Source organism: Fukomys damarensis, unplaced genomic scaffold, assembly GCF_012274545.1.
Source record: "Fukomys damarensis isolate Sample0158 unplaced genomic scaffold, DMR_v1.0_HiC HiC_scaffold_15, whole genome shotgun sequence".
Classification (NCBI taxonomy): domain Eukaryota; kingdom Metazoa; phylum Chordata; class Mammalia; order Rodentia; family Bathyergidae; genus Fukomys; species Fukomys damarensis.
The window spans coordinates 59156090-59182023 of record NW_022900927.1 but is presented as its reverse complement, the minus strand read 5'-3'; the positions used below and the strand labels follow the sequence as shown (position 1 = coordinate 59182023).

At 39.8% G+C, this 25934-nt stretch overlaps 1 protein-coding gene across 2 annotated transcripts in view; it reads right to left on the bottom strand.

Annotated features, from left to right (window-relative positions):
- Apaf1 (apoptotic peptidase activating factor 1) overlaps positions 1–25934 on the bottom strand; it is an 80878-nt gene that overhangs the window by 9756 nt on the left and 45188 nt on the right. For both annotated transcript variants that reach the window (XM_010629145.2, XM_010629144.2), the window contains exons 17-22: positions 19783–19944; positions 16649–16777; positions 14155–14280; positions 12076–12195; positions 9390–9506; positions 6637–6762 (exon numbers count right to left, since the gene is read on the bottom strand). In XM_010629145.2, the coding sequence (XP_010627447.1) occupies positions 6637–6762; positions 9390–9506; positions 12076–12195; positions 14155–14280; positions 16649–16777; positions 19783–19944 (780 nt within the window). The remainder of the gene's footprint in view (positions 1–6636; positions 6763–9389; positions 9507–12075; positions 12196–14154; positions 14281–16648; positions 16778–19782; positions 19945–25934) is intronic.

Sequence of the window (25934 nt, the reverse complement as noted above, 5' to 3'; positions counted from 1 at the left end):
CACAAAGGGAGAAAAAAAGGAATTGAAATCATGACAGTAACCAGCACAGGCGTGGCTGTGGGGAGAAAGGAACCCTCCTCCACTGTTGGTGAGAGTGGTGCAACCACTGTGGAAATCAGTATAGAGATACCACAAAGAACTAGAATTAGAGGTTCCATTTGACCCAATCCACTGGGTATCTTTCCAAAAGAATTAAAAGAATCATATCACAGTGATATATGTACACCCATGTTTATAGCAGCACAGTTCATAATAACTAAAACTTGGAAACAACTGAAGTGCCCATCAACTGGAGACTGGATAAAGATGTGGTTTTTCTATAAAATGGAGTTGTGCTGAGCCATAAAGAATGAGAAACTACAAACATCTATAGCTAAATGGATGCAAATTGAGGCTAGACTCTTAAGTGAAGTAAACAGGACACGCATGAGTAAATACCAAATAGTTTCTCTGGTGTGAAAAACTAAAAATGTGAATAAGGTTCAAATGGTATAACTGGGAGTGTGAAACAGGAAGAAAATGGCTAAAGAGTAATGTGGGAAGGGGAGGGGAAAGGAAATAAGGGAAAAGAAAAAATGTGAAAAAAGGAAAAAATGGAAACAAAGTCTTTGTAAATAGGGAAAAGTGAAGGGGTGAAGGGAGGGCAAGGGGACAGGGGAAAAAACAAGAACCAAGACATATCATGTAAAGGTACAAGATCCCAATGATAAGTGTAACTGTATTGTTTGCTTTAAATGTACCAATAAACTCAATGGGGAAAAAAAATGACAGTAACCAGCACAAAATAGGCACAGCAGTGAACAATCATATGTGGAACATCCTTTCTTGCTAAATCAAAACAACAGCCTTGTTAATTTTTTTTTTTTTTTTTTTTTTGGTACTGGGGATTGAACTCGGGTCCTTGCGCTTATGAGGCAGTCGGTGGCACCACTGAGCTAAATCCCAGGCCCTGTTTTTGTTTTTTGTTTTTTTTGAAACAGGGTCTCACTATGTAGTTGAGACTGACCTGGAACTATGTAGCCCAGACTGGACTCAAACTCACAGCAATTCTCCTGCCTCGGCCTCCTGAGTGCTGGAATTACAGGTGTGTACCACCACACCCAGAAACCTTGTTAATTCTTGACTTACAATTAATTTATATGGCAAATGTTTGTTTAGCACTTTATATGTGAGGCAAATATGAATCAAGCAAGGATCTACCATAAGGAAAACTAAGTCTAAAAAACAAAATGAAACATACCCCAAAAAATCCTACACAGAAGCTATTAATGATGAAGATGTTAAATTCTGTGGAACTAGAGCAATTCCTTAGAGAAGATTTGGTGGGAACCAGAGTAGTAAAGGTGGGCTAGAGGAACAGACTGGAATATGATTCACAAACTGAGAAGAACTACATCCCCAGCCCTTTTGTATGACACATCTGGGCTCAAATTTGCAATCCTCCTGCCTCAGTCTCACAGAGGGAAAGGATTATGGGAAAGTCCACCATGTCCAGCTTGAGAGAGGCCTTCAAACACAAAGAACGAAGGCTAAGAATGAAGCATCTAAGTACAGAAGAAGATCTGTGTGAAACAATTATAGGGACCCCAATGGATCGACATGGCTACAGCCCAGAACATGCAGAAGAAACAGTGGAGGAAGAAGACTGGGAAGGTGCCAAAGAAAAAGCCCAGAGGGCCCAGGGAAAGAGTGGCCAATCAGGTAGACTCCAAAAGAAGAAAAATCAGGCACCAGCACAGATTATGCACATCAGTAACTGTCAGGTCTAGTTTTTGAATGGCGAAAGTTAAATAGTAGAAGTGTCTTGAAGCCTTTTCCCATCAGGCTTAAGCAAAACTGCAAAGAAAAAAGCAATCTCCTCTTTCCCCTTCCTTATTCCTTCCTCCACCACATTCAGCAGCTGCCCTCCCCTACGCCCTGGCTTTCAGATCTCTGCCTAGCCTCCAGCCCAGGGTACCTGTTCTCAAAAGCAGGATAAGAAGAGGCAGGGAATTGTGTGTATAAATGAGGGGACTCTAGAAGAGGAACTGAAAATAAGAGCAATTTTTAACAAGAATGAATAGAAACCAGTATTTTAAGAGCCCAGAGAGATATTGTAGGAGAAAATGGGCAACAGACTTCCCTGGCTCCTCAAATCACATGATAGAGGAAGGGCCACTAGTGACTAAGCACAAAACACCAGGGCCATTTCCACCAAGGGTTCCACGCCCACCCACCCCCCTTCCTAAAGGATCAGCAGCCACTCCAGTGGCACTTCCTGGGAGAAGGACACTGACAGTCCCAGCCGAGCCTGACTCTGTGTCCATTCACGACTGAGGCCCTTCCTGCCACCTCCACCTCTGCCTCAAGCAGCCAGAGCGCCTTCCTGCAGGGCTGTAACAGAATCTGACTACTGAGGGCAGATTCAGAACAGCCTTTGCTTTTGTTGCAACAGCTTTCTGACATGGCAGTGATGACACTGATGCTTTTAGGCTGAACTCATGCACACTGTGGTAAGTGAATCACCTTGATATAACTGCTGAACTCTCACGAACATTAGTCGAATGCACTAGAGTTGAGTTTTGCAGATGTCTGCCATTAGCTATAAATTTTCTAAGTATATATATAAAACTTTTTATTTTTGCAATAGTAGTAAACAGAACTGAGGAGCACTCTACCACTGAGCTTCTATTTTTTGAGTCAGGTTCTTGCTAAGTTGTCCAGGTTGGTCTTAAACTTGGAATAATTCTGCCTCAGCCTCCCAAGTAGCTGGGATAACAGGCATACATCACCACCCCAGCTAGTGAAATTTCTTCTCCTTGCAAGAACCAATATGTTCTTATACTGCAAGTATAAGGCTTCAATTATAGCACATAGGAATTGAGTCCAATTCACCGGGTGAGATTATTCTCCAAATTCTGGCAATAACTTCAGCTTGACAGAGATTTACTCAACCCCTATTACAATCCATGGGGGTACAGAAGGATTAAAACAAACCTCCATTATTTGGTCATTTACGAAATCGTTAAAAAAACTAAACAAGGAACCAGCCATTTCTTGGAACTACCTACCCAGAGATTTGTTACATGAATGTATATTCATTAAAACATTGGAAATGTTAAAAGTATTCTGAACAGAACAGAAAAAGATGAAACACAACTTGTATTTCTAAATATAATCTAACTCCTTTTCTAAAAATATTTCTAGAAATTATTTCTCCCTCTGGCTGAGAATATCTGAAATCTTCGGGCAGGTCATAAAACCTTAAGAATTTAACTTCTGATAAGAAAGACTGTATAGCACACAATGTCTCAAGAGAATCTCATCAGATCCAGTTGAGTTTTACCCATTTCAGACATCTGGAAAAGGAGAAATGTGATGATTACACCGAGACTCACAGCTAATAAAGGAGCATCACGGGAGTCTACAATAAAAACGTCTCTGTACTGAAGGCAAATTTCACTCCAATCCTACACCTTCACAGAACACACAAAGCTGTAACATAAAAGAATCATTTTTTTTCCAAAACAGTTTTGAGTAGTACAGTTAAATATAGCCACCGTAAGAAACTTATACACAAAATAAAATATAGTAACTGCCACTGAACATATGCACTTATGTCCTTCATTCCTAAAACCCTCCTCACATGACAAGGTCAAGAGAATGGGAGAGGAGATAACAATATATTGAAGGCTGGAAAGCAGAATGGCGACTGACTGCAGACCCAAGAAAATAAATCCTAAAAGCATCAGAAAACCAGAAGCAACAAAACTGACACTATGAACTCCGCAAATGTTCAGAAAGCAGCGGCATTAAGTATATCCAAAGGTGGGGGTAAGGGTGGGCTAAGAACAGAAGCGTGAGGATTCTGAGGAGATATCAAAGGATCATGTGGAGTTTTCAGGTCTCCCTGAAGCCCTCCATTAAAAGTAGAGAAAGCAACTAGAACAATAAAAAATGTACAGGCAACATCTGTGCAAAGTCATTAACAAGAGCCTGCTCGGTAAGTCTCCCCACAGATCCCAAATACACATGGATGGGGACAAACCGAGAGCTGTGTGACCATCACGGTAACAGCATCTACCTGGAAGACAGTGACTGGGAAATGCACTGCACCCACTAGAGAAGCAGCAGAATGCACAGGGCCAGTGTAGGCCTGGATGGGTGACAGCAGCCCACTCCCACGGCGACTCAGAATTCACAAGGATGACCCTCCACTGAGGAGGAGCCACTGGCCCAGGATCCACATGAGCGGGGTGAGGCTGATAACAACGAAAGACAGACAAGGTCCGATAAAAAGGAGGGAAAAGGAGAGCACAAAGAGATCGCCTAAGACCAAGGACATATTTTTATACTTCATGAAAACAAGAGAAGTTGCTTAAGAGCTGTGTAGCTACAAATGCTGGGCTTCCCAATCCTCCAAAGAGTTCAAGGAAATGCTTGATTTTCAAAACTGTTTAAAAAAAATCACTGCCGAATCTCAAAGTTACTATGAAAAAGAAAAGGAATTAATTGCAGAATAATGTTCCCACAGACAATAAAATGAAACTAAAATCTTAGATTATAGGGCTCAGCATATCTGGAATTTTGAGAACAGGGAACAGGTGAATGTTGAAATCTAGTTCTCTTGCCACCCCTACCCAGCTAATCCAGGAGACCAGAAGATTCCCAAAGAGTCTGAGGACAAATCTTTCAGAATATCTCAGTCAATGCACAGTTTCTAGTCACCCTTCTCACATGCACGTCGGGCAGCCAATGAGCTCACCATGACTGGGGAGGGCTTTGAAACAAGAGGCCAAGACAACTAAACAGGAAACAATGTGGGCACGTGGGTATAAATTCCACAATTATAGATAGTGCATAACCAATGTCTGTATTTGTGCGCAAATTAAACATATTTATATTTCTACACATTTTGTATGTCTGTGTAGTGTCTCCTAAGAGAGATAAAAAAAGACATTCTATCGACAAAGCAAAAATATAACGCTCTTCAAAAGGAATAAACAATAGGAATGAGTTCATGGGCATTAAAAATATAAGGGTATAAATGAAAAACTCAATAAAATGGTTGGAGGGTTAAACTGAGAAAACTCCCAATAAACAGAATACAACATAAAAGCTGAAATGTAGAAAAAAAAGCTAATCAGTCTAAGAATGGGCATCTGAATAAGAGGTGCTACTGAAAGAGAAAACAGACTGAACCAAAAATAACTCAAAGAAATAATTAAACGTCCCCAAACTGAAAATACTAAGTTTCCAAAAGTTGCCAGAGAAAAAGATGAGAAAGCAGAATGGACCCAGGCATGGTGGCACACACCTGTAATTCTAGCACTTGGGAGGTTGACACAGGACGACAATCAAGTTTAAAGCTAATATGGGCTACATGGTGAGTTCAAGACCAGCCTGACCTATAGAGTGAGACCCTGTCTCACAAAAAAGGAGAACAGAGTCAGACTTTGCAATGTGGAGGAAAATGAAGCAGTATCTTCAAAGTTTTAAGGTAAAATAATTTTCTTTAAATTTTTTTGTGATTAGTATATATTTGCAGTATCTAATTATGTACATTATGAGGAGTTGGTACGTGTACATAACACATCTTAATTCTTAGGGTAAAGTAATTTCCAACTACATCTAGCCAACGGTTGAATTTTTTCTAACTGCATAAAGCAGGAAACGCATCCATAGTATCTTAGTATACAAAACTGACATAATCGTCAAAATTGAGTAAGTGATGTTAAAGAATCAAAACAAAATTTTGTCATAAATGTATCAGGGTGGTGGGGTAGACAGTGCTATATGATGCTATATATATATGCACATGTGCGTGCAAACATGTTGTAGGTGTGACAGGTGGGAGCAGGAAGAAAGCTAAATCCTCATCTCACTAGCGGAAATTCAGTAAATAAGTGGGAAAATCAAGAATAACACTATAAACATGACATGGAGGCACACAGCAGAATGTGTGGTGTTTCCAAAGAACGACAAATGAGGCAGAGGTCTATTTTTCATAACAAGCCTTGTAATTCTATTTGAGTTTTAAAAGTATGTGCAGCAGAACTTCAATAAAATCAGAGGAATTTAAAAGGAATACATAGTGAGCTTAAGGCCTCCATATCCATATTCCTTCATTAAGGCAAACCATTCTTGCTTTCAGATAATTCCATCCCTGTAATAAATGTTACTCTTAAAAGAACAAAATTATTTTAATTGGATTTTACTAATATAAAAAATAGCACATAAATGTGGCAAAAAGTATATTTATTGATACAAAACCAAATATTATACCAAGACAGGCCAGAGAATTCAAACAAATACCTGATTTTCAAAACAAATCCACAGAGAGTTATAAGTCAAATTGCCTGCCAATCCCATAGAAATATATGAAACACAAAAGATTTTCATCTAAGCTCATGAGCATAACTTGACATACTGTACATTTCTTTTGCTTTTTCTTTTTTTGGTGCCCGGGATCGAACTCAAAACCTTGCGCTTGCAAGGCAGGTGCGGTGCCCCTGAGCTAAATCCCCAGCCCTGAGCATAATTTGATATACAACCAAAACAGTATGTTTAAAATGCACACCAGATCTCAGGTGCAGTGCCGTGCTTTTGCTGGACAAGAGCTCCTCTTATTTTCCCTAAGTTCATCTGCTCTCTCACCTGAATTGCAGAATCATCAGAACTTGAAATAAGAGTCTTCTCATCAGCTGTGAACTGGATGTGCCGTACTGCCTTCTTGTGCCCAATCCTGGATTGGAAGACTTTGTTGTTGAGAAGTTCTAAAATCTTCAAAGTAGAAAAATTACAAGAAATTAATTTAAGGAAATTAAGCAAACCTAGGCACTATGCCACAAAGATATTAAACTGAACTTAGATTTCAGAAAGATTTTAAATTTCCGTTTTGCAGTGCTTTCCATTTAAAGACACACAAATGAGCCAGGTAGTGCTGCACACCTATAATTCCAGCACTCTGGAGGCTGAGGCAGGAGGATCACTGTGAGTTCAAGGCCAGCCCCATTGGGCTGGGATTTAGCTCTGTGGTTCCGCCACCTGCCTTGCAAGTGCAAGGTCCCAAATTTGATCCCTAGTATTAAAAAAAAAAAAAAAAAAAACATATGCCAAGGCTAGCCTGGGTTACATATTAAGTTCAAGGCTAGCCTGAACTACACAGCGAGACCCTATATCGAAACAAAAATAACAAGAAAAGTCCACAAAATGAATGGCACACGCACACACACACACACACACACACACAAATCAAGCACTCACAGAAATGACCAGATGGCAGGAGGGACCAGTAACCCTGATTGCTTGACTACACAATTCATCAAACAAATGGCAGCCTGGGCTCCATCTTAAAGAGGAAAATGACATTTAAAATGTATGAGAAAGAAGAAAGGAAAAATCCTGGATGAAGTAAGACAAGCGCTTCACAAATTCCAGAGAGACAAGGAAAGATAACGGATGACAAGGGAGACAGGTGGAGAAAAGAAAAGTGATGACAAGACTTTGGGAGTCTGGAGACTAATATGTCACAGGCAGAAATTAAGAAAGTAGTAACAAAAACAGAAAAACTAATGATATAAAGATCCCTCATGAACTCACACTCTCCCAAAAGTAAATATGGTTTCTCTGCTCAAACTAAAATGTACTCCAGAAGCCTATGATGATGCTGTAACAGGAGAGCCCCAAAATGTAAACCCAATGACACGACTGAAAAGAGGCCCTTCACAAAGCAGAGGGGAATGAAGCCTTCCTAAGTGAGCAGAAGAGGCAATCTCACAGACCCTACGGGAAGGCAAAGTGGCGGAGCATCAGAGACTGGGTTTGAATGCTATCTCCCCGACCTATGAGCACCATGGAAATTAGGAGTTCAGACATCTACAAACAAGAACAGTAAAATCTAACATCCAGGGTGTTACAAGAATTCGACGAGAACATCTGGCAGAGTGAATGACTAAAAAATAGTAATTGCTATTATTTGATGATACTAGTCTGAATCATATGAAACTGCCATTTTATGGGTTTCAAATAGATTAAAAAATAGGCAGGTACTGGCAATACACACGATTCATTTCCTATTTATATTACTTGAGGACTTTAAGAAGATTAAGAATGTGGGTAAAGCATACGTGTTTTATACTTTATTTTTAAACTATAAAATATACAGGAAATCTCATCTCAAGATAATTTGATGGTTAAAAAAAAATGTGGTGCCGGCTTGGCAACAAGATAAAAAGGAAAAGGAAATAAAGGAACCTTCAGAATATGTACTGCACAGACAGGGATTTGGGTCAGTGAAGCCACCACCTGCCTCACAAGCACAAGGTCCTGAGTTCGATTCCCAGTACCAAAAAGAAGAATATGTAATGCACAACAATTTGAAAGATGAGACTCAGCAAACAACCATTACACACTTTCTCAGAACAGTACCCATCATAACAATTAATAGTTTTCAGAATAATGAACAAAAATACAGCCTTAATCCTGAATCCATGCCACAGCGGCTGTGAGAAATACATCATAGCACTGATGTCATGTCCATCTTCATTTTGTGTATAAGCACACAGTCTCCACTTTGTAGGGCAATATGGACTACAGAGCTCCTTAGGAAAACAAATCCAAGGTAAAATAAACATCAGTAGTGTCAGAATTAACAATTAAGAAATAATTTCCAAAGCCATGGGTGACAAAAACAGAAGAAGCTGGTATTCTTTAAAAAATTATTATACAGCTAGAGAAAATGTGTTTTGTGGCAAATTTTACTTATAATAAAGACAGTATTTTCAGGCCAGGGATTTAGCTCAGTGGCGCCACACCTGCCTCACAAGCGCAAGGTCCTGAGTTTGATCCTAGGTAGGGGGGGGGGACGGGACAATCTTTTCATCTCAAATGACTTTTACTATATTACCTTTTTTTGTCTTACCGCTTGACTCTATTTTTACTAATTTGGTTTCATGAGAGAAGTTAAATATTTCAGGTGGTGAATGAGTAGACGTCTAACACCAAACACAGAAAAACAAGGGTTGGTAGCAAGCAAAGGTGGCTGTGCCCTGATATTTCCAATGAGCCTTATCATCACAAAATGGAAAGGACTTACACCCCACACAGCTGAGCTTCTGAGGAGAAGAGGGAAAAATGTTTTTAGTATAGTTGTGTAAATCTCTGACAGACCACGTTGGATATATGTGTAGAATAGCAAACCAACTTTAGTACAGAATAAGGAACACAAAAAGCCAGAGAAACAGTAGCGAAGGCAATCTGAAAAAATACAACCAACTGGAAAAGATGGTTTTTGAACAATGACTAATAAAGCACAGAAAAATGTATGAGTATGCAAGTGTACAATGGCAAGTATTTAATTAATTTCAAATTAACCCTATTGCACAGCTCTGAAGACTAGAACTGAATACCTCGATGGCTCCATCTTCATCTCCAAATGCAATGTACTGAAGGTGTGGACTTAAGCAACAGCAGCTACCTTGAGCTTCAGTCAGGTAATCAATCTGACCTGTTTTTCCATTAATGAGCTAATGAGAAATAAGGCACAATTAGCTATCAGGTTGTACGAGCAGTTTTTGCTCTTTAGAATAGAGGCTTCAATTGAAAAACTAAAATAAAACACAAAAGATAACCAACAAGAGCTCCCACAGGAACAACAAAGCCCTATCCTTGTCTCAGCAGCTGCATTTAGCACTTTATGCTTTCATTTCATTTCACTTTTGTGCTTCAAATACATTTTCATAAAGTAAAACAAGCTTTAAAAGGTTTAAAAGCAGCTGCTCTGACCACCACTGGGGACACATCTGTCTGATTTATAATCTCACAGCCAGCTCCACACCCTGTTTTCCATTTCCTCACAAACCCCATTTTTAACAAGGTTACATTTGTTGAAATACACTTTTCTGGTATTTTTCAAAGAGGCTGGTGAAAAAGGACTGAGATAGACACTGTATAAAGACAAATCTAAATGAAAATATATTGTTATATTCTCCAAATCACTCACAAAATAAGGTAAGTTAAGATCCTCTCCCACACAGAGATACTGGAGGAGCGATAAGCACAATTTGTGCGGCTGGAATTACAATGCTTAACTCAATTCTATAATGTGTACCAATGCTAATTATCGTTTTTAGCAATCCCACAAAAAAGATACCTTAGTTCTCACAAAAACATGTTACCTTGGAAAGAATGTTTCAAGCCTAAGTCAGCTGTCAGATATCTCTCTGTAATTTAGTGTCATAACCTAAAGATCCTGAATTATTTTTCAGCATGAAATAAGCAGTCAAATTTATTTTGGGTACAAAGATTATAGGGCCAATCAATCACAGGTAGCTTTTCCTTTACAATATTTTACCCAGTGTGTTCTAATAGATATTTTAAATGAAGAATGAACTACTAAAAGCTGAATATCTTCATTTCTCAAGAAATCAATTTCAAGAGCTCTTTTAACTAGTAACTAAAAATGTTTTATGCATTTAAATGGAATTAATATCTTAACTCTCCCACAGCCATTGACACAGAATAAAATTATACTTTGATAGTCAGTTAGCTTCATAAATCCTTCTGCTCCTGATAACTATTAATTAAAGTTGCACAAATTTAATACAGGAAATACAAGCATGGGGACACGGAACTTGACAAGAAACAATGAAAATATCCCAAGCTGAACAATCAGCCTACTAAAATCCACATAGAAGGAATTCACATTCAATATCTATATTGAATCCCTATCTAATCCACACTAAGGATTAGGGTGAACTTACATAACACACAGCAGGCCACGTGTAGAGCTGTCTCACAGCTTGACTCTAACTCCCACAATAGGTGAAGATGAGTTACCCAGACCAAAAACAAATTATTCCCAGGAATGTCTCCTGAATTTAGATTCTACCTTATCCCTACAACCAGCTCACAGACTGCTGAAGATGCAAAGGGCCTTACAGATGAACAAAGTCAGGTTCAGGAAAGTACTGGAATGTAATTTACTCGACATCACAGAATGAGCTCATGCTAAAGTTCACACCTGAACCAGGTCTCCTGAGTGAAAAGTCCCTGCCCTACAACTCCAACCTCAGCTCTGCAGCTTTTGAGCTTGTTGAGCTGTCCTACCCTCTGCCCATCTGTCTCCAGCTCTCCTCCGCGTATGCACTAGTTCTCCTTCCTGCTCTATTCCGTTTCCTTCTTAGCTCTACTTTATCTCATGTTCTCACATATATTCTTGCTGCTTATATTTCCACAGCCAAATCAAGAAAAATCACATGCAAAGACGGCATAGTAGCACATTACCAGTGCTGAAACTTTCCCTTAGAAGAGTGGTAGTAAAACTGTGTTTGGGCCCCAGCAGGCTGTTTGTTATCACTGAAAGCTCTGAAAGGTTCGCCATCGTACTACCTATGAAATTAATAAGGTCACTACCCAGAGCTCCAAAATACCACTCCTCTGTAACAGTCCCTGGGACTCCTCTGCAGCCAATGAAGAAATGCCTTCCTCTTATGTGCCAGACTCTTTGTTAGGGGTGCAGGGAAAGGAGCTTAGAGTACCCTGCTTGGATCCCAAAACAATACACTTCTCTCAGTGATACCACACAGCTGTACTCTCTTACATATTTACTGAGGACACATGCGGGTAAATGAATGCATGGACAGGTGTACTATAGCAGATGAAGTCCAGCTCTTTCCATCTCTGGAATAACTTAGATTCCTTCCCCACTTACAGTGATTTTTGTTTTTTCAAAGGCTCTATTTATCCTTCCCCTGCAAAATGCTTCCATTACTATGCTCATTCCCCTTGCTTACCCCATCAGACTCTTCTAAATCACTCCTGTGAACAAGTCAGTCCTACGGGTATTCCTGAGACTCCATGCAAACCAAGGAATGTGACCACAAACATCAGAGGAGAGGAACGTGGAAGGTGAGGTACCACCTAATTTAATTCCAAATACTGGCAAATCTAAGCCTCAGCGTAAGACCCATATATTTTTTTTCAACTAATGCCTACTGGTTACCAGTAAGGTACTTTACAATTATGCCTGATCCCCAAATCCATACACAAGAACAACAAAACAATTTTTCCAGTTATTTTCTAAAAAGTACTCACTTGTAGACGTCTTATATTGTCAATAGCAAGGACCATGACTTCATTTTCTTGAAACACAACATCTATTTCTTGCTTTAACACTACAGCAGAATTTTTACACACCTTCTTCGTCTCCCACACCTGATGAAGAAATTTTAAAAAAACTAAAATAAAACCATATGCTCTCAGTCCAACTGCTGAGATAACATAAAGACAAATGTTAAACTTAAAGCAAGATACAAACTATGCTTCACAGTTAAAATCCCTTTAGAAATTTCCCAACGGTCAAAATTAGACTATAACCCAACAAAAATATTTATTAACACATTCTTTAGTAAGAAACAGTCAATATTAGGGGTGTGGAGTTTTGAAGACAAAAAGCCTTAACTGAAATCAGTTTTACATAAAGTTGTGACTTTGGGTAGGTTACTTAACCTAGTGCTAATCGAAATAAGGACTCCCTGATGGTTCTCAAACTGTTTCATACCAGCCCACAAGATACCAAGCCTACACCAGAATGAATGTAAGAATGTAAGTCAACTATACCCATGGTTACAGTTGTTTTAGTGATACTGGTTTTTCGTCTTTCTTTTCTTTTTTTATAAGAGTTTGTTGAAGGAGCAGTGGGTTGACTTATATTCTAGCTCAAGCTCAATGAGACTGACACGTTAAGTAGTGCTAACCTTTCTGTGCTTTTCACTCAGCTGCAAAAAAAGGACTGTTGTGAGCATTAGTAAATTAATATATATCCAGTACTTTGCACAATGCCTAACATGAAGTAAGTATTAATAAGTTGTAGCTATAATCTGTATAAAACACTGAATTAGATACTACAAGGGCCAACCAGAGTTCTAATCTAAAATGTGTGACTAAATCAGGGAAGCAGTGGAGCAACGGAGGGCAATGGGGTAAATCGAATCTACAGATGAAGTCAGAATGTGACAAGCACCATTAGAAACTGACAGAGAATTGTATGGCATTAAAGGAGAGCGACACAGCCCGCCCTAATGAGGAAGTCTGGAGAGGACCTGTGGGATGGTTAAGATTTCCACGAGCATAGATACAATGTATTCTAAACATAAGAAATCCCTTAAGCGAAAGTACAGAAGCAGAAAACTCCAGGGTGTCTGAGAGAATGTGTTAGAAATAAACTGAAAGAAAAATGAGAACCAAGCCCTGTCAAAGGTACAAGATCCCAATGACGAATGTAACTGTACTGTATACCTAAAAAGTACCAATAAACTCGATGAGAAAAAAAATAAAATAAAAAAGAAATAAACTGAAAGAAAAATGAGAACCAAGCCCTGTCAAAGGTACAAGATCCCAATGACGAATGTAACTGTACTGTATACCTAAAAAGTACCAATAAACTCGATGAGAAAAAAAATAAAATAAAAAAGAAATAAACTGAAAGACAAGAGTGGAGCAAATGAGAGCATACTGCGGAGAAGCTGAGTGCAGAGAAGACTATCTTGCCTAGGTAGACAAGTGAAGCCATGATCTGTTGTGGAGCAAAAGTGACACGACCAGGGCTAAGGATGCTGTCAGTGGTAGAGCGCAAGCTTAGCAAGCACAGGGCCGGGTCGGGTTCAATCCCCAGCACCCCGTCAAAAGAGGTATGACTGCACTGTACTGAGGGGGACGTCTTGAAAGCAGCACAGAGAAAAGAAAGAAAGAAGATCTGTAGCAGAGGCAACAGGTAATGAGGATGTGACCCTGGGCAACACGAATAAAAGGGATGATAAAAATTCTAAGAAAGACTGAAAGGTAAAAATCTGTCGGAATTGGCAAATAAACAGATGTGAGAATTCAGGATAGAAGAGCAAGCCAAAGATTACTCTCAAGAATCAAAGAAGTATATGTAAATTAGCCAAAATACAGTCTAATTATTGGACTCTCCAGCACATTAGCAATTCTCAAGTAACACATCTGAGTAAATGAAGCTGTTCCAGTATATCACAGCACTTCTGCAGGATGAATATAGATCTAGCAGCTTCCTGTTTTACTTTCTCCCATACTCCCTTATCAATTCTTTAGTTTTTAGAAGATTTAACTTAACATTGATAAATGTTTAAAATTAAAATCCTAAAAGTTTCTCACCCTGATTGTTTGGTCATCAGAAGCTGTCAAAAACGATGATCCATCAGGAGAAAACATCACACCATGAACCCAACTTAAATGTCCTCTGCAGTCAGCAACCTTTACACATGAGTCTGTGTTCCACAACTACAGAATACAGGAAACCACACTGATCAGCATTGTGAATACACCAAGAACAGTGAAAATAGCAAAAATGACTATTTCTATACAGCCCAAAAATACACTATCAAGAATACAAAATGTCTTATGCAGATGATTATTCATTATATGATTATGTTTTAATAGCAAACAACTATAAACAACCCAATGACCATGCATAAACTAGTCACATAATGGAATACCACACAAACTACAATGAGGAAGAAACTCTGGGGATGACTAATTTCTAGGAGTAACAGAAAAAAAACCAAAATGCAGCAGAGTATAGGTACTACACCACCCTTTATATGAGTTGGAAACAAGAGATGTGTACACAAATAGGTGGACATAGAAGTCTGTATATGTGTAAATACACGGAGACACGCATATAATGCTTTTACAAAAAGAAACAGCTATGGGATAGTAAAGAAAAGTGGAAGGGAAAGGAGAAGGACAATAGTGAGACTTCTCTGAATGTAACTTTTTATAAAGCTTTGATTTTGGATTCATGCTTTATCTGTTTTTTTTAAAAACCAATCTAAAACAATAACAGGATGAACATGGCAGCTTCCATATACAATTTTCCACTAATTCTGTCTGTCATCTAACCTTTATTTTTTACTTTTTTTTGGTACTGGGGACTAAACTCAGGACCCTGTGCTTGAGGCAGGCAGCAGAAACTCTGAGCTAAATGCCCAGCCCTTTTTCTTTTTTTCTCTGACCTTTATTTTCACCCACAATAAATGGACGCACTAATTGTACCACGTACATATTTCTCATTATTCAAACTTACTACAAACTGTCCCTACCACTAGCCTTGCTATATTCTGTCCTGAGTGCTGCTGTAAACTACTCAAATATTTTCCAGCCTAATGAACACCATATGTGCCTGAGTTCCTCTCATTACACTCTGAATCAGACCTACTTTATGATTTTAGACCTAGCATAGACAAAACAAATACTTCATCACATGCCCAGTGGTTTTCATTCATTGAGTTCTATGGTTACAAACGAAGTGCATGAAATTTCCTCTGCCTTATCTCTAGAGCCCAAGCTGAAACATATACAGCTAAGGACCAGAAATGGAAACGACCCCACCGGTGAGACTCTCCCTTGGAAAGCCTTGTCTCTCTCCTTACCCCCTTGTTCTTCCACATCTCTCCCCCATCACTTGTTTGTCACTCAGGGGCACCAGGGTCACATTTCAACACTTCAAAAAGGAAAGCACTGTTTCCTGGAGAGCTTCCTAAGGGTGATAGAGGGCATGGGTCCTAGGAAGGATAGGAGAGGCTGAGAAAGGGTTTGCTCCTCCAATTCTTCCAAAAATCTTTAAGAAATCCAAAGGGAGGGCCGGGGATTTAGCTCAGCGGTTCGGTGGGCTGCCTTCTAAGCGCAAGGACCCGAGTTCAATCCCCGGTACCAAAAAAAGAATTAGGAGGCACTTACAGAGCTCACCCCCATTCTCCTCCTGTCACCTCCATGCCAAAGGGCTACAGCTCAGCCACACTCCCCTAATGCCTTCACAGGAAGGAACAAGGTCGGCAAACTCACTAAAAACTGCTGACAGAAGCACAGAACCCTGTGAAGCGCTTGCAGCAATCAATGCTTCCTTCAACAATAGCCTATGGACCAGGTGAATTTCCCTACTTTACAGATAAAAGACCCACACCCTTCCTTTTAGAACTGAGATCTGAAGGGGTCACGAAATCCCTGGGTAAGACCAACTCGAGGAATGATGAGTATGAAATCTTGGAAAACTATTCCATCTTTGAACGAAAACTACAACTTGTTGCATATTAAATAAATTAATATAGCAACTCATTGGGCAGTATTCTTCCAGGTAAAGATTCTGAACATAAAATTTATAAATGTAAACAAGTACTTTATAAGAATCATTTCATTCATTAGGATTCAGCAATGATGATCTTCACCTTAACCAACTCTGAACGGATGGTATCTTCCATCCGATCCTACGCAGTAATCTAAGAATATGAATGGAACTCTCATCATTTCATGTAAGAAGGAAAGAGTCTGTGCCTGTTCTGTTTAAAGTTCAGCCTAGAAAACCAAAGGTCACTTCACAGTTTCCTCAGACTGCAGCACATGAGGCATTCAATAAATGCTCGGTGAATGATACCGTCATTCCCCGTCACAATGTCAAATCAAATCTGCAATCACTGGTAAAACAATAACGCTAGCTCTAGAGGTAAATATCTCAAAGGTGTGAGTCATCAGGCTATGAAGAAAATGCTTCTTAAACAAACATCTTCCACAGCTAATGGTGGACACAAGCCCATCTTCTGTGATCCTCAGATCTCAAGAAACCCAGACTCCCTGGATATACACAAATACTTACCTCCACACAGTACTGGGACAAAGCCACCACTGCCAAGCGGTTATGGGGGGAGAAGTCACAGTACTGGATGGTACTGTGATGGCCGGTGTGAATCTCTGCCACTAGGCCACTGGTGTGAATGTCAAAAAGCTGCCAACATAAATAATGAGATATCTATGAAGGTTAAAATATTTTAAAAGATAATCTAGACCAAAACTGAGTCCAAATTTTTTTAAATCTCCTCCCATTTCAAGTATAAAATGTAAGTCCTGAAAAACAATAATTACTGATAACTAGTGTAATGATTAAGTCATAAATAAGACATAGGTCAATATACATATACTTCTAAAATACTGCACATCTTGAACCATATTTTCTAGAAAGAAAAATTCATCACAGATGATCTCTCAAGCTGGCCTAGATAAAGAAATAAAACCTTTGTTAATAAATGAATGGACTATCCAAATTAACATACAGAGTAGTTCTCCCTGATGCTTATTTATTCAAATGAGAAAATGCGCACTCATAAATGAAGATGATCAAAATAAGATAAAGCAGAGGCTGCTAAAATGAAATTAGCTCAATCATTTCTATTTCTCTCCAGAGCTAACAAATTGCTCCATTATGATTAGTCATTTTCCCATTTTTGAACCAAAAAAGCTATTTTTGAGTAACTAATTTTTTCACTTCAATTTTTGACAGATTTCTAAATGCTGACTATGTTGTTCCAAAGTTTTAGCCAAATGATAAAGTACACTATATTTAATACACACATTTAAACTGTTGATATGGTCTAGAAATCAAAAGCGAGGGCGAAGTTCTCAGGAAGAAAACACAAGCCTCCTGCCCTTCCAGTGGGAGCCCCAAGGAGGGTTAGTGAATGCACAGAACGTGCAGCCCTGGGAGAGGCACAGATGGCAGACAGCACACCAGCAGAGGCCAAAAGCAAAGGGCAGGAAATCAAATTTAAATGTTTAAATGCTTCCCAGAGCAGGTCCTTCTTCAAACTTAGTGACTGAGTGTGATAGAAGAAACTTGGCCAAAGTGGAAGAGAAAATGTCACAATCGTGGAATAGAGAAAAAGAAAAGACCGTACAGTAGCAGTGGACTAACGTTACAAGAGTGGGAAAGGGGAAGAAAGGAAACACCAAGGAGCTGCATAAAGTTCAGTATCTACCTTAAGGTAGTTTGGTTTCAGCATGGTAAAACAGAGAGCTCATCTACAGGTTTTTAAAACAAGAATGCATTTTATGCACTATGAAATCATTTTGTCTTCACTGGAACAGATCATTTAAAATCTTTTTTAAAAATGAACTTTTGCTCAACATCACTGTTCATGAGCAGAACGTAAATCAAACCACAAATATACAGTTTCATCCCTACCAAGATGGCTATGACTTGGTGGGGGGGTGGGTCCCGGGGATTGAACTCCAGTCCTTGCTCTTGTGAGGCAGATGGCAGAACCACTGAGCTAAAACCCTGGCCCTGACTAAAATTTTCTAAATGGAAATAAAAGTGTTACCACGCATGGATGTGGAGAAGACAGAACCCTTCTACACTGCCAGTGGGGATGGAAATGGGGCGACTGCTGTGGAAAAGTCTGGTGGCTCCTAAAAAGCTAAATATAGAATTACTACACCCAACAATTCCACGCCTGGTTATACACACAAAAGCTCTGGAAGCAAGGGCTCAAACAGAATTTGTATACCAACATTTGTTGCAGTATTATTCACAACAGCCTAAAAGTGGAAACAAGCCAAGTGTCCACATATGGATTAATGGATAAATAAAACAATACATATATACATACATGTGTATGTATATATGCACGTTTGTGTGTAATGGAATCGTTATTCAGCCATAAAAAGGAATGCACACTACAACATGGACAAACCTTAAAAACGTAAGCTCAATGAAACAAGCCAGATACAAATGGATCAGTATTATATAATTCCACTTACATGAAATAACCAGGAAAAGCAAATTCATGGTATATTAGGTTACCAGAGGCTGAGAATAAAGGGAAACAGGAGCTGCAAGTTAATGGCTATGGATTCTGTTTGGGGTGATGTAAAAGTTTCTGAACTATAAAGTGGTAATAATTGTGCAACATTATGAATATAATTAATACCACTGAAATATTCATTTTAAAAGGACAAATTTACATTATGTATATATTTTACTACAACAAAAGTTAATTTTTTAAATCTTGAAGGTGCAGCAATTCCTTTGTGTTCTTATAGACTTTAACAAACTGAAGACAAAAGGAAATACTTTCTAGGTTTCCTGCTAGAGTTATAAAGACATGAACAGGCAAGGTCCTAGGGTCAGTTACTAGATCAGTAAAAATCATATACAAATGATCCCTCGGTGAGTTTTTATATAACTATATTGTAAATTTCAATTTTGCTCTTTAAAATAATCTATTATCTGCAGCTGGGTGTGGCTCACACATGTAATCGCAGCACTTGGGAGGCCAACGAAAGAGCACTGGTATTGTGAGTTCAAAGCCAGCCCAGGCTACATAGTGAGTCTGGGACCAGCCTGAACTACTCAGTGAGACCCTATCTCAAAAGACACACACAAAAATAAATTAATAAATAAATAATCAACCTATTATTTGAGTCACTGAAAATTACTATTAGAACAGAAATCAAAAGACCTGGTTCTCTTACTCATGGTGCAACTGGACTTGAATTGAGAAAAGAGAAAGGTATTTTCTTTTTATTTACTTTTTATATACGTTTTCATTTTCTTTATAAAAATTTTACAATCTTATTCAGTTGTTATTTATCATTATCAAAGTCATCAAATTATAAAACCTTAGGGGTAAAAGTACTTTGAAAATCACCTAAATCAGTGTATTCAAAATTGGTTTAAAAAAAGAGTGATACACAAAGTATTTCACATCTTAAATCAACTGGAGGAACACAGGCTCAATATGATGAAGGACTCCTGCCATGTGGGCCACTCGGGGCCTTCCACATGTCTGGCACACTGCGTACCCCGTGAGACCTTCTCTCACCAGGGCCCAAGACGCAAGGAGAGGCAGGGAAGCCTTCATCTATATCAGGAAACAGGGTACAATGCAAAAATTAACAGAAGTTTTAATTTTAATTTAGACTAAATTTGGTCTTTAAAATACTAGTACTTACAAAGATTTTACTTCTTGCTGCCACCATCATTCTAGCACCATCAGCAGACCACGAGCAACACTTCAGTACCACCTCCACATCCTCTTGAGGGTCCTCTGAATTTAGGAAGAACTGTTTCACATTAATGCTTTTCCTCTCATTGGCTGACCTCACATCCCAAAGCTTAAAATTAAAAAAGAAAAAAAAATTGTTTTACTCTCAACTCACACCTGTAGAATTACACCTGAATTCAATGTCATGCAAATTTATTCACTTTACCTAATAAATTATTTTTACCTATAGATAACTTCATATAAAGCTTTTAAATGTAAGTAATGCAGTTGCATTCATCACCTTCTTAAAAGTAAGAAGCACTGCCCCAAATGGAGATTATAAAACTAAGTAAAAATTTAACAGAGCCTTGCATGGTGTGGAGGAGGCTAAAGATTAGGTGTTGACAGGAAGGACGCGTGTGGGAGGAGGGGATGACAGCACAGCTTGCCGCTGCTGCCCTCTGCTGTGCACAGCAGGAAGTGCCGAGCCAGAAGCCCACAAAACAGAGAACGGAGACCAGAGATGCGCTCCAAGGAAGCCAGGCTCCGTGTGTGCGTGGTGGGGCCAGATAAGGGGCGTGAAACTCACTGGCTCCTGTGGCCCTTACTGGCGAGTATGCTGAACAGCACACACACCAAACGCTTCCAAAGATACATCTTCACTGCCAGTGACCAAGCCTCACAGGGTGATAATAGCAACGAGTCAGACCAAGGGGAGGCCAAGAAAAAAACAAGCTGCTTCCCAGCTGGCCACGGTGGCTCACAGCTGTATTTCCAGCACTCTGGGAGGCTGAGGCAGGAGAACTCCAAGTGTGAGCCCAGCATGGACAATTTAGAGAGGCCCTGTCTCAAATATTAAAATAAAACACAGGGCTGGGGGTGCAGCTCAGCGAGACAGAAAGAAAGAGAGAAAGAGAGAGAAAGAGAGAAAGAGAGAGAGACAGAGAGAGGCTGCTTGTAAGGCTGTGACTCAGTTTTCAAAGCACAGCTCCCAAAAAACCTGATTCTTCTGGCCAGACACATCTTTAGATCTTTCTTGAGTTTAAAGAAATATTATATATACTAAGAAATGTGGCCAAAACCAAAACCTTCCCCTTCGCAACAACTGTGGGTAACATGAATAAAAGGAGACAGCAGTAACTAAAACAGCCTTTCCTATACTAAAGAGAAAAAAACAAATGCCTGAAGCTTTAGTCACATCACCCGGAACACATGAGCAATCACACTGTTTCCCTATTAATAGGAAAAACAAAGCAACTGCCTGGATTTACAAAAGAGAGGAAAATAACATGATCCTATTTTACTACACCTGTGTAACCCATACTAGCTCGTGAGCTTGGCTTTGGCTCCTATCCATGCAGAGATGAAATCCCTCACATCCAGGGAGCACATAAATCAAGGCCAGGATTTCATTTTGACCACTCTGTATCCAGGGTCCCCTGCACCCTAAGCCCTTGTGTACATTAAATGACAATTTTAAAATAAAACTCACATTCTGAAACAATTTATCACCAAAGCCCCACCCCCCCAAAAAAAAACCCACGTGCTTATCAACATGATATTCTATAAAGAGCTCAGAAAATCACAGAACCGTTCAGGGCAGAAAATAATTTCACTGCTCTCATCCTCCCAGATGGTAAAAGCTTCAGAAGACTTTGACCTTGAAACACTGTTATCTAACATCATTTTGCAGGACCTCTACTTGGTGTGTGTCACTGTGTCGGTGTAATCAGCAGGTGACACTGACTTAACAGTGCTGTGGGGAAGCCAACACCGAACACAGGCGGTCTCCCGAGGGCAGCAGTGCTCATCTCCTGCTGCTGGTGATACTCACACAGGAACACAGAAATCAAAACCTGTCCCTGACAAACAGGGACTTCCAAACATTTCTCTCTCAATCTGAAGAAGTCTTGGTCTGATTTGAAGAGAATCAGCTAGGGCTTACATTGTTAACACATTTATGAAACACTGTGGTAGTCACTTCGTGGTTATATAAAGGAACCAGATTTAGACAACACCCTCAAGGAGTTTACAGACTAGCAAGAGAGAAAGACGGACACATAAGTGACTCCAACACAGGAAATGTCACTTAAGAGGAAAAGAGCCCAACAAGAATGACACATTGGCTAGGCGTGGTAGCACACACCTATAATCCCAGCACTCGGGAAGCTCTGAAGTAGAAGGATCATGGTGAGTTTGACACCAGCCTGGGAAAATAGTGAGTTTAAAACCAGCCTGAACTACATAGGAAGATCCTGTCTCAAAACAAACAAACAAACACAAAATGCTATAACCAAGGTGTGAGCCTCAGGAACACTGCAGGATGAGGCCACCTTCTCTAACCCCTGAGGATTAGCCTACCTTATGGGACCTTCATATACACACAAAGTCAACATCTAAAAACAGGTGTATGAGGGGAGGAAGAGGTAAAGGGGGGGCAGGGACAAGGGGAAAAAATGAGAACCAAGACCTGTCATGTAAAGGTATAAGATCCTAATAATGAATGTAACTGTACTGTATACCTAAAATGTACCAATAAACTCGATGAGAAAAAAAAATAAAAACAGGTGTAATGCTCTAGGACCTACACCAACCTACACTAACACAAGACATGAAGACATAAAGACGCTAACATCAGGAGCTCACCAACAAAACATCAAAGTCAGGTATCTCTACAAAGAACCACAATTCCCAATCCACTCCTTGGTACCACAATCTTAAATATAAGCAGAGTAGAGATCCTACAGCTAGGATAGATCTCTAAACTGTAACAAAAGCAACAAACAGAAAAACAGGAAGCATACATCAATGTGAAGGCTTTTTTAAAAACTATCTATACTGATAAACACTTAAAACTATCGATACTGGTAAAAGATTTTAAAAGTTCATGAAACAAGAACAGGATTACATTTAAAAGAAAAGAAACTGATTATAATAATGAATACTTAAAAATATGAGAACAGAAGTTTAAAACTCAATAAAAGGCCAGCCTGGACTACATACTAGTGAGACCCTGGCTCACACACATACAAAAAAACCTCAATAGGAGGACAAGAAAATAAAGCTAATAAAATCTTCCAGAAAATAGAGGAAATGGACAAGAGAAAAAAAATGTTTAAATTCAAGGAAAAAGAAAAAAATGTGGTTGAATTAGTCACAATGATTTTTATTAATAAATCCTGAACATGGTTCTAATCAAAATCATAAAACATATTGGAGCCACAAAATGTGAGCACATTTGGGGAAAAAAATAATCAGTTCAATTTAGAGCACAATTCCTTTACAAACAATGAATCATTTAAGCAAGCTACCAACTGTTAGGAATGCAGAACACAGGTACATAGGAGAGAAGAGGTTGGAGATAAAACAGCGGAAAGCCAGGCACAGAAGAAACGAGAGTTGAAGCCATGAGACTGGACTGAGCTGGGGCAGAAAAGAGGTAAAAAATGTGGCAGCTACAGTTAAATGCTTCAGAAAGGATAGGATTATTCTTAGAAAAATACCAGATTTCACAGTAATCCAGAGTACATTAGATTTTACAAAAAATGGAAACAAAGGATAAGACTGGATTTTATACCCTTCAAAGGAACACAGGAAGACAAGTGGCAGTCAGGAAATGAAGGACAGTGTAGATGACATTCTAGTTTGTATGTGAATGTCCCCGAAGACCCACACATTACAAGTCTGGTTTAACTGCAAGGCTGTGGAGGCTCTAGGAGGTGGGGCCTCGTGAGAAATCTTTGGGTTGCTAGAGGGAGGGGAAACAATGCACTCAAAGGAGAGGTGAAACCCTGGTCCGCTCCTCTCCTTTGTTCCTGGCCTTGAGATGAGTGTTACCAATTTACCCCTACTCCCTTGCCATTGCCTGCTGCCTCGCCACAGGCTCAAAAGCAAGTATTTGTTACAGTAACAGAAAACTCGCTCAGGAAGGCCCAAGAGCATTTAAAGGCCAAGGGAAAGTATTCAAAAGAAGAAGTGGGTCAGGGATTTAACTCAGTGGTTTCACTGCCTGTCTCACAAGTGCAAGGTCCCGAGTTTGATTCCAGTACCAAAAAATAAAAGAAGAAAAAATCAAATAAGCTATATAAGAGATGAATAATTACTGAAGCAAGGTACCATGTGGTGGGGGGAGAATTTCTGGGCTCTGGGATGAGGAAATTAAAAGATAAGAGTTTTATGGGGGCTCACTTTTCAGGGGGTTTAGGTGGTAAGCTCCTGGTAGATGATTTTAATCCTTTGAATTGCTGAGATAAGGTTATCATCACAGAATAAAAGGGGAGGGGCATAAGAACAGCAAGAAAGGCCTAGTATAGGCATTACAGTGGGAAACAGAAAATCAACCAGGGATGAACAGACCATAATGCAGCAGCAAAAGGGCAGCACAGCTTAGATTTGTGCAAGAAAAATGACGTGATTTTTAAACCTTCTTGAATATTCAACAACTAATAGCAATGAGATACTGTGACCAATCTGCACCCCTCCTTCTTTGTCCTCTTTTCTGTATTGTTGTAATTTAAAAAAGGAAGTTTTGTTATTTATATATAATGTGTATTATATATTTTACATGTAGTCCTAAACAATCCTTTTCACTCAAAAGAGGAGAGCCAAAAAAAGAAAAACAGGTTGTGGATGCCGGTTGGGCACAGTTGGAGCACATGGATTGTCAAGGGAAGTTAGATGGAAGGAGAGCTTTCCTTGACATAAAATGCCTCTGTCTGAAGCCATTTACAGAGTAAAAAATTAAAAAATAAAGGGTGATAGGAGTGAATCTCTCAGAAGATGGCTATCTTAGGCCATCTAAGGATATTCTGAAAAACCTCACTGTGGCTTGTGTTTAGAAATCTCCTCAAAGCCTTAGGAGGTCATAGGTGGTGCTTTTCAGAGGTGGGTGGATCTAGGGTGTGTGAAGCTGGGATCAAAGGTGTGTGATTAATAAATTGGTCCACTGATTGGTTTGACATAGTTATGGGCAGCATTAAGGGTACCCACCCTGAGTGTGTGTGCTATTCACCCTAACAGTAGGTAGCCTGGATGGAAGAATACAGGGACAGAAAGAGGGTCACTGCTGGTCGCTTGCTGCTTTGCTACCTTCTGCCTGCCATGAACTGCTTTCTCCTCTGCGATGCCCCTCTGCCTGCCACCCTGCCTTGGAGCCAGCCAACTATGGACTGAAACCTCCACCAACTGTGACCCCAAATAAACCTCTCCTCCATTAACTTTGAGCATTTTGTTTCAGCAATAAGAAAAGTAACCAAAGGGCCGCAGATTTAGCTCAGTGGTTCCACCACCTGCCTCACAAGTGCAAGGACCCAAGTTTCATCCTCGGTACAAAAAAAAAAAAAAAAAAAGACAGACAGACAGAAAAGTAACCAAGACACCTCCAATAACATGGGCCATCCTAAAGGAAAAGACAGATATTTGGCATTTGTAGATACCAAATCACAGATGCTAAAATTCATCTGCCCGAATATTCTACTTAAGAATGCTCCCCAGAGGAGAACCACGCCTGCTCCCAACCCAGCCGCCATCGCTCAAGCACTGGGAGGCAACATGGGCCCCGATCCACCGCGGGAAGGAGAACCACGCCTGCTCCCAACCCAGCCGCCATCGCTCAAGCGCCGGGAAGGTAGCTGCGCGGGCGCCCCTAAACCCCCATAATCCCCCCCACTCTCAGACCTCCCGACTGTGCCAGTCTTTGGACCCACTCTGCAAAGACAGAGGTGGTCATTAAGGGTATTTTTCTGAGTTCCCAACTTTGAACATCTTTAAGGAAAGGGCGTGGGAAACCTGTAATAGAACGTTGCGGAGTTCAACCATTCAGAAGGATGGGGAACTCAATCTGGGCCTTGCAGCCTGAGGTCAGTCAGCGTCAGGGGGTTCAGCCATCAGCTAACCGAGATCAGGGGTCTTGCGTCCTCGCTCTGTCTGAGCCATTAAATGGTAAATACACTATACTGAAATTTTGTTCACTGCAGACATGTTCTGGACTGCTTCTTGATTTCAATTTAATTCAAATGATTTAAGAGTGATAGACTAGTGACTACCACAGGTGGTCAGTGTCCACGTTGTGCCTGATCTTAATGTGTCGCAGATTGTATCAGTTGGGGTAAAGCATTGCCG